This window comes from Suricata suricatta, chromosome 8 (genome assembly GCF_006229205.1).
Source record: "Suricata suricatta isolate VVHF042 chromosome 8, meerkat_22Aug2017_6uvM2_HiC, whole genome shotgun sequence".
Classification (NCBI taxonomy): Eukaryota; Metazoa; Chordata; class Mammalia; order Carnivora; family Herpestidae; genus Suricata; species Suricata suricatta.
This window is the reverse complement of record NC_043707.1, coordinates 16189739-16199082: the sequence shown is the minus strand read 5'-3', so window position 1 is coordinate 16199082 and position 9344 is coordinate 16189739. Positions and strand designations below refer to the sequence as shown.

General features: G+C 43.5%; 1 protein-coding gene across 5 annotated transcripts in view; it reads right to left on the bottom strand.

Annotated features, from left to right (window-relative positions):
* METTL9 (methyltransferase like 9) overlaps nucleotides 1–2299 on the bottom strand; it is a 48294-nt gene extending 45995 nt beyond the window's left edge. For 2 of the 5 annotated variants that reach the window (XM_029949131.1, XM_029949132.1), the window contains exon 1: nucleotides 2196–2298. In XM_029949131.1, coding sequence (XP_029804991.1) covers nucleotides 2196–2240 — 45 coding nt within the window. In that variant the 5' untranslated portion in view covers nucleotides 2241–2298. Of the gene's footprint in view, nucleotide 1; nucleotides 330–2195 lie in introns of those variants that run through there. The other 3 variants (XM_029949134.1, XM_029949135.1, XM_029949133.1) reach the window with 2 other exon arrangements.
* Between the last annotated feature and the right edge of the window lie 7045 nt (nucleotides 2300–9344).

The window sequence follows — 9344 nt, the reverse complement described above, 5'->3', positions numbered from 1 at the left end:
GTCCACATCCTCCGCGCCAGCCACACGGACGCCAGGCTCAGGCACAGCCAGCCCGCGAACAGTCTCATCGGGGGCCGCGGCCGCTCGTTCGGATCACCGCCGGCGCCGGGGCGAGCAGAAGGAGGCGCCGCCGCCTCCGGCCACAGCCGCCGCCGCCCGGGCTCGAGCCATCGCGCCCAACTTGCCCATCCAGCCCCTTCAGGGCCGAGGCGGGGGGTGGGGAGGAGCGGGCGGCGTACAGCCTTCCCACCTCCCCCTTCCTTTCCGCCCACGGAACGCCGCCACCCCCGGCGCCAGTTTCCAGCCGGAGGACTTACTAGAGGCCGAAGCGCGCTCGCGCGCGGATTGAGCTGCGGCTGGGAGGCGGGACAAAAGGAGCGCGCATTCGCCTGGCTCGCGTCCCCGCCTCCTCTCGGGGCCGCGGCTCCAAGTAATGGCGGAGATGATTTTCATTCTTTTACGGCAAGGAAGATACTTCCGAAGGCAGTTACTGAAGCCTCCCGGCCCCTCCAAGGTGGTGTCCTTAGGATTTGTAGTTGTTTCTCGCCTTAGTCGTGGCCTCTGGGCGACTCAATCCCCTCTCCCAAACCCCTGACCTCGGCAGGACTTCCACCTGGTTGTGCAGATTGACCCGAGGGTGAGAAGAGGGAGTCTCCTGCCGTTCGTACGTCCAGACTGTCAGACAACACCTTGCCTGAGACAGACGCTGCCAGTTCTTAACTGTCACTAGCTCATCTGAGTGGCTTTCTATTTACATTTAGAGCCGACAAGCCAGACCCCACCCAAGGGCTTCCACCCGGCTCCGTAGGAGCTACAAAGCGGTCCGGAATCTAGGGGGAAAGGATGCCACCAAGTACTCCGCTCTTCCCAGTCCTGTCCCCCAAGCCTGGCAAGATTCTGGCTGTATGTTTCTAAGAGGCATCAGTGAAGCTCTGCCTTTGTTGGAAGCTACTGCAGCTCAGGCACCTGCAAGTAATACGTTGATATATTGATGATCCTGCCCAAGAACGAAGACCCCCCAAATCAGAGTCCCTTGCTGCTTTTTTCCTTCAACTAACAGACGGAAGTTGGACCCAACACTCTTAAAGCAGTATTTACCCGGATGTTTCTTTGATCATTTCTAGCACGAGGAGACCTAGCAACGTTTCAGAACCAAAGGGTTATACCGTGTTCCTGTGTCTGAAGTTCTTCCTGCTGCTACAACTGAACTACAGCTAAGGAGTAATATATTTTATGGGTTCTCTAGCTTCAACACCTTTTCCAGGTTTGTTTGGAAACTGCTTTTAATTTAACTGCACCAGAAATAATATAAAACATTTTATTTTAGTTCAAAAGAAATAAGCCTTACCCTCAACTCCAGTATTGCACTTAAGAGATTATCATTTATGAAGCAGTGGTATGGTGATCCACTGATGAAGAACAAAATCATACCTTACCCACAAACATGTGTATTAGCTTCTAAAAATCCTAGTTTGGCACCTTTTGATAACAGAGACATCTTGTTGCCTAATGTGAGTTAGGCTATAACAAACAAAAAGGGGAAAGGGGGAGGGTACTTTGTGTTCCCTCTTTTCAGTATATTACCTGACTGCTTACTGCTAAAACTTCAAAGAGCCTGAATCTTACTCAATCTAGTCCAGACCTCTAGTGGTCCTGGCCTAAGTCATCCAAAGGGTACTATATTAGCCAGTCTAAATAACAGTTTGTTTACCATGTCACCTGTCCCTCCTGTCTCGTGAAATCAGTGTCAGGCAAAGCAGCCTTCACCTTTTTTAGAGGAAGTGGGGTGGGGAGGAGGGTGAAAGCAGTAAGAATATATAGAATGACATGTTTCATTTCTGAAAACAAAAGAGACAAAACGTATGCCCCCACCTATAGAGTAAAACCTGAGGAGTCACAGCACAGAGACTGCAAAATGTGTCAGATGAACAAGAGGCAACTAGATGGCTGCTGAACTCTGAAGGATTTGGGGGTCAGTTGACAGTTGTGGAGCCTGGCATCTCAAAGAAGCAGATTTTCATTTTGTACCTGAGCAGCTGACCTGGAAAAAATAACCACCTACACATTTAAAATACTCTATAATAATCACAAAATAGTAAAATACATGTTATTTACACTTAGCAAACACAGGAAGAAACCACAGCATAGCATGATCAAATGATTTGCCTAAAGGTAGAACAAATTGAATAGCAGACCTTTTCATAGAACCTGGTATCCCAGCTTGTGATCCTTCGATCCATCTAAGAAGCCTCCTCGTTGTCTCTCTCTTCTCAGAGAGCCTCCTGAATTACAAATGAGGAGGAAGGAAAACAGCAAGAGTAAATATACTAAGCAGAAGTTCAGATTGCCCTCGGGGACTGCCCCCTTCCTTCATCTACTAGAATGTCACTACTGTATATTAAAACCTCAGTTATCCATAATGAGAGGGTTAAGAGGCACAGATAACACAAGATGCTGAAAAACAGCCATATCCCTGGCTTTCAAATGCAGTCAGTGATATTCCAAAAACACAGAAATAACACCCTCTGTATTGGCCTCTGCTCACTGCTCTCCTGACTAGGAGCTCGGGTGTCAAACTTGGGTCATAGCACTGTGCTTAGACTCCAGATCTTGTCTGGATCACTTTCCTTTCTAGACTTTAAGCAAGGGTACCTTTTGGTGTAATTGTTCTTATCAGTTACAAATTACAACATATTCATGTTCTCTTTTCAGTGACAATATATCATGTAAAAGGAATCCATGGAGAGCTTTGGAGGGGCTCCTGGGTAGCTCAGTTGGTTAAGCGTCCCAACCCTTGATTTCAGCTCAGATCATGATCTCATGGTTCATGAGTTGGAGCCCCAGGTCAGGCTCTTTCCTGACAGTTCAGAGCCTGCTTGGGATTCTCTCTCTCTCTGCCCCTTGCCTGCTCTCTCTCTCTATTTCTCAAAATAAACTTTAAAAAAAGAAAAGAAAAAGAAAGAGAGGTTTGGATCTGTAGAGGCACAAAATGTGCCAGTCACTGTTTTTCACTGTCATCTCCTTAAAGAGATTAAATAGTGTTAAAAACACCCAAAAATCACCTGTTTTCATGGACTTTTTTATACTTAATGTTTTGTAGAGTGTCAGAGAATGATGCAAGTTTTCCCCAGTATAGATGTGCCCTGTGGTCATTAAGCAATGAGCACCTCTGAAAAATAAAATTAGTACGTGTATTCAACAATTTATTTTTAGGGACACCTGGGTGGCTCAGTTGGTTAAACCTCCGACTTCGGCTCAGGTCAGATCTCACGTTTGTGGGTCCAAGCCCTGCGTCAGGCTCTGTGCTGACAACTAGCTCAGAGCCTGGAGCCTACTTCCAGTTCTGTGTCTGCTTCTCTCTCTACCCCTCTCCCTCTCATGCTCTGTCTCTCTCTGTATCAGAAATACATAAAACATTTAAAAAATTTTAAAAAAATTTAAAAAGAAAAAATAATAATAATACTAAGAAAAGAAGAAAAAAAAACAATTTATTTTTATTTATTTTTTTTAGAGAGAATGTGAGAGTGTGAGTAGGGGAAAGGGGGAGAGAGAGAGGGAGAGAGAGAGAGAGAGAGAGAAAGAATCCTAAGCAGTTTCCATGCTTGGCACAACCCTGGGATCACAACCTGAGCTGAAATCAAGAGTCAGACACTCAACCGACTGAGCCACTCAGGCACTCCAAAAGTGTTTTTAATTAGTAAATATAGGGCATTATTTATCTAAACTTGGTTGATATAATTTCAGTCAATGATCATGGTAATCTCTGATAGATTCTAAATTCAAGTGAAACAGCAAACAGGTTAGAAAAAAATTGGCAACATAAAGTAGCAGAATTAAACGAGGAGTTAGGCCTTGAGAGGCAAGTACAAATAACACAACGTACTCTTGGAGATCTTCCAATGCTACTCATCAGCATGGTGGTTTGAGACAGACCAGCTGGGTTTGAAGCCTGGCTCTGTGCTTCTTGGTAATGCAATTTGAGGCACATACCTGACTCTCTAGGTCTCAGCCTCCTCATCTGTAAAATGGAAATGATAATAATTGTTACCTATCTCATAAGGATGTAGTAAGGATTAAAGTATATATTGTAAATGTAAAGGACTTAGTGTAGTGCCTCAAGACGCAGGGAGCTCTCCAAAAATGTTAATTTGTTTTTGTTTTCACTATAACTTGGATAATTCAACCTCCTTATCCATAAACTAAGGGTAATGCTTCTGAGCTGCCTACTTCATAATACACCCACGAGAATCAGATGATCTTAAAGTCTCAACCAAGATTATCATAATAAGGATGTTCGGACCTAACGTGACTGTGATCTCTGCAAAGCTACTCTCCATAAAACATTCCTTTAGAGCCCTTGCTGAGGCGCCTCCTCATTATGTATCTATTCCCAGGCTCCTTCCTGAGACTTCGAACCTAAAATTACAAAATCAGGCAGCAAACTGAAGTCATCTACTTGTCAAGGATGCCTGTCTTTAAAATTTTTTTTAATGTTTATTTATTTTTGAGAGAGAGACACACACAATGTGAGTGAGGGATGGTCAGAGAACAAGGGAGACACAGAATCTGAAGCAGGTTCCAGGTTCCAAGCTGTCAGCACAGAGCCTGATGCGGGGCTCAAACCCACAAACTGTGAGATCATGACCTGAGTTGAAGTCAGCCACCAAACCAACTGAGCCACCCAGGCTCCCCAAGGATGCCTGTCTTTAGTAGGAAAGCCTTTCCCCCTCTGATATATAGAACTCCATACCACCCATGGCATTTCACCTGCTTACAACCTTCTGAACCCCACAGCTTCCCTCTACTCCACACCATGGCAATCTCATACCTGTCTCAATTGATGTCAGGAATAACATCAGGAAGACAAAGAAATACCACTTCCATGTGTCAATAAATATTTATTGAATACATGCCATATACTAGGCACTAGACTGAGTGGAATAGAAACAAACACAGTGCCTCACCCTCATACTGCCTGCTGTTTGTCTAGTAGGGAGGCAGACCGGTCCAAATAATCAAAGATGGATATATAATTACAAACAGCTGAGTGCTAGAAAAGAGTTGGATTTTGTTAGAACTTAGAAGAGAGGAGTCTCTGGGGCACCTGGGTAGCTCAGTTGGTTGAGTGTCTGGCTTTGGCTCAGGTCATGATCTCACAGTTTATGAATTTGAGCCTCATGTCAGGCTCTCTGCTGATAGCTCAGATCCTGGAGATTGCTGTGGGTTCCCTCTCTCTCTCTCTCTCTCTCTCTCTCTCTCTCTGCCTCTCTCTCTCTCTCTCAAAAATGAATAAACATTTTTATGTTTTTTTATTTATTTTTGAGAGAGAGAGACAGCACGAGGAGGGGAGAGTCACAGAGAGAGGGAGATAGAAATTCTGAAGCAGGCTCCAGGCTCTGAGCTAGCTGTCAGCACAGAGCCTGACGCAGGGCTCAAACCCACGGAACCATGAGATCATGACCTGAGCCAAAGCTGGACCCTGGGTGCCACCCAGGCACCCCAATAAATAAACATTTTTAAAAATTAAAAAAAAAAAGAACAGAGGAATCTGACTCGACCAGGATGTGGAGAATGGAGTGTTCAGGGAAAGCTGCCCAGAGGAAGTATGGTTTTGTGGCCCCTGTTTTGACATCTCCTTGCTAAGCTTGAGAACTTCCGAGTTGCCCAAGTTCCTCTGGATTATAGGTGTGCCCAATAATTATGAGGAAAGAAATAGGGGTGCTCTTGGAGCCATCTGGGATGTGAAGACCCACGGTGTCCACCTGTGTAATGCTGTTGTTCATCTGCATGACTGCTTTGAGGACCCTTCAAAAAGTATGCACATAATAGTTTAACTGACTTAAAAGAATATGTGGATTATTTAAAAATACATAGTTCAGCTCTGCAGTGTCCTTCTAGTAGGAGGTCTGAGTCAGAGCTCTGAAAAAAGAGAGAAGGCTGTTGTTTTTCATTCACTTTCTGGGGCATTTTCAAAGGTCCAAAGATCTTTGATCTTGTTTTAAGTATATTTTCAAAACATCCCTATCCTTGGCCTCCTAATTGCTGTCTCCTGCATGTATGTGGGTTTGCTCTTATGAATGGCCACTTCCTCTCCACCCAGTGTGCCATGTCACTTCATGCCACTGTGTTTTCATATACTTATTTTGAAACTATAAAGTCTTTTTGTTTTGTAACTATAAAACACTCAAACTTATGGTTTACATGAAATACATGAAAAAATTGCATGGTACAATGAGAAAGCTTTAAAACAAAATCTAAATATTTCATAGTAGACAAAATATATATGTACATGTGTAAACATAAGCGATCTTCAAGAGTTTGTATAACATAGCACAGAACCACATCTCTGCTGGTCTGAGAAACGATGACGACTTGACTTTTGCACAACCACATGCTGGTCTGAGAACAAGGAAGAACACGTTTATGAAAGAGGATACGCGAGCAGTCAGGCAACCCGAAAATCAGACAAAACTATCTGCTTCTCTGGTGAAAACACTGATTGATTTTTTTAATAGCCACAACTAATGTGAGTTTGCTTTACAACATAACCTAGGATCTTTCAACGTGTTGTGTGTGCAAATCATTTAAACCCAGAAGAAAGGCATCTTACTATTAAGTAACAAAAACCTCAGCATTGTGAGACTCCCGCAGCTGTTTTCCTCCAGTTCACGGTTTCCCCTTACCTCCTAAAATCGAGAGGCAATCCTGAGAACAGCTATAAAGCTGTTCTACAGTAGAAAGTTTATTTCAAGCTCATTAGCTTTCTGTCCTCAAGTCTTTCGAGTACAGTTTTAGGTATGACAGGGACAGGCATTAAAGGCCATCAGCTTTTCATTCCACCAATAGAACTCGGAGTCCAGCCTCTCCCTCCAGCCTCCCACACCAGGTCTGGCGGGTGGGGTGGGAAAAGCCAGCTTTGCTCAAGGACCTCACTAGAGTGTAGTTCGTTATCCGAGAAAATAGAACGGGCTATTCTCCCTGCAGGAAAAGTCCATTTTGTAACCAAAACTATAAACAACATTGCTGCTTTTTAAATAGACATAATTTTAAACAAATTGCCTTAGGTTAGTTACATACACTGTTTTTATTTTCATAAGGAGACATATTTATAGATAATTTTGACCACATCGACAATGCTCATCATGATGATTCAGTGGAAAGAGGCTTTAGGGAAAAAAGCCATAAGTTATCCCTGTAGACTTTGATAGAACAACGGATTGATTTTTAGAGTCTCCAACATCCTGGTTGATAAATGGATGGGAATTTCTCCATTGTCATACTATAAATAGCAACATATACATAGGAATATTCTCATCTTGATACATGGTAAATCATATCATATTTGAGAACATTTAATATTTATTAGCTCTTTTCCTCATTTAGAATTTCTATACAAGTATCAGGAATACATTATATTTTTGACATATAGTTTAAAGAATTGTTTTTAACTTTAAGCAAACTCTCTGCCACATGTGGGGATTGAACTCATGACCCAGAGATCAAGAGTTACATACTCTACCAACTGAGCCAGCCAGGCACCCCTAAAGATGTTTTAGGGAAAAAAATTAAATCAGATCTTTTTACATAATAGGCATTCCATTAGTTGATCTTTTTTTTTTTTTTTTTTTGAGAGAGAGAGGGTGCAAGTGAGTGAGAGGCAGAGAGAAAGAATCCCACCAAGCGCAGAAAGAGAGAGCGGAAGAATTGAGGCTCACCCCCCACTCGTGTTTTACCCGAAGCAGGGATGTGCCACCTGAAGTGGGGCTTGTGCTCACCCGATGTGGGACTCGAATTTACAAACTTTGAGATCACAACTGGAGCTGAAATCAGATGCTTAATGACTGAGCCACCCAGACGCCCCCCCCCCATGCAGTTGATCATTAATACTGCCCTGAAAAAAAATCTGGATATAAGGAAATAAAATTGCCGTGTAAACGCATATGTATAATGGATTAGAACAAAGAAATGTAAAGTCACCTTGTTTTTCTTTTTTAACGTTGCTTTATTTTTGAGAGATAGAGACAGTGTGTGAGTGAAGGAGTGGCAGAGACACAGAATCCGAAGTGGGCTCCAGCCTCTGAACTGTCAGCACAGAGCCTGATGCAGGGTCTGGACCCGTGAGCTATGAAATAATGACCTCAGCCAAAGCTGGACACTCAACCAACTGAGCCACCCAGGTACCCCATAAAGTCACCTTTTAAAAAGGCAGTTCCATTGGGGTGCCTGGGTGGCTCAGTGGATTAAGCACCCGACTCAATCTCAGCTCAGGTCTTGATCTCAGGGTTGTGAGTTCAAGCCCCATGTTGCTGGGTCTGGAGCCTAAATCAATAGATTAGATAGATACCTAGATACCTAGATAGAAAGGCAGGTCCCCAATCCAAGACTTGTTTGCAGATTGACTGAGGGAAGATCATAACATATGTACAGAAAAAAGCAGCTCATTATGGGTAGAGGCGGGGAGGAGTCATGTCAGCCTTAGGAAATGGAAAGGCAGGCTGATCTGGTAGTGGATCCCCATCATCAGCCCAGGGGACAGTATCTTCCACTTTGCTCAATGCTGCAGATGTCTCTCTGTGGGGCTGGTGATGGGCGCATCCATTTTATCCAGGCTCCATGACATCATACATTAACATCGTTCTAAATGGCCGCATCCCTCATTCCACGCTCACCATACGGTGGGATGTGCTGATGAAAAACCCAAGGATGTGTCTCATTAATAAGTTTCCCCAGTATAAATTAGTAAAAAAACTTCGGGTGTTTTTGTTTTTTTGCCTTGGTCTGTGAGTCTGGTCTATGCTAACGTGCCTATGAGAAATGATTCCATTCTCAGTGTACCCACATATCAAGTTTCTCTAGCAGCAAAATCTCAGGCAATGATGACTTACACACATCATGCTCCTTATGAGGACTGAAGATGGCTAGCCAGCCTTCCTACACCCAACAAATACCGGACAGAACTCACTTGCCTGAAAAGTGCAACAGGTAAGAATGAGAACATTTCCAGGTTGTTGAGGCATGCCTGTGGTTCTCTTTCAAGGTCTTTCCTGGCCCACAACACATTTCTTGTCCCTGAACCCCATGTACATTTATCCAACTCTCATCTTTATCAGCAAAAACAGGGTGAACACTCACACCAAGAGACAAGAACCTCAAATTCTAGTTACATCCTGACATTTTCCATGTGACCTTGGAAAATCACATAACCTTCATTATTTTGTTCATAAAGATGGTAATTAATAAAGACCACCTGTACATATGCATCTGGATTATAGACTCTTCCAGTTATAGGAACTGTTCCTTCACCTGCTTGCTTGCTTTCATGAATTATGGATTCTGTGGCTTTT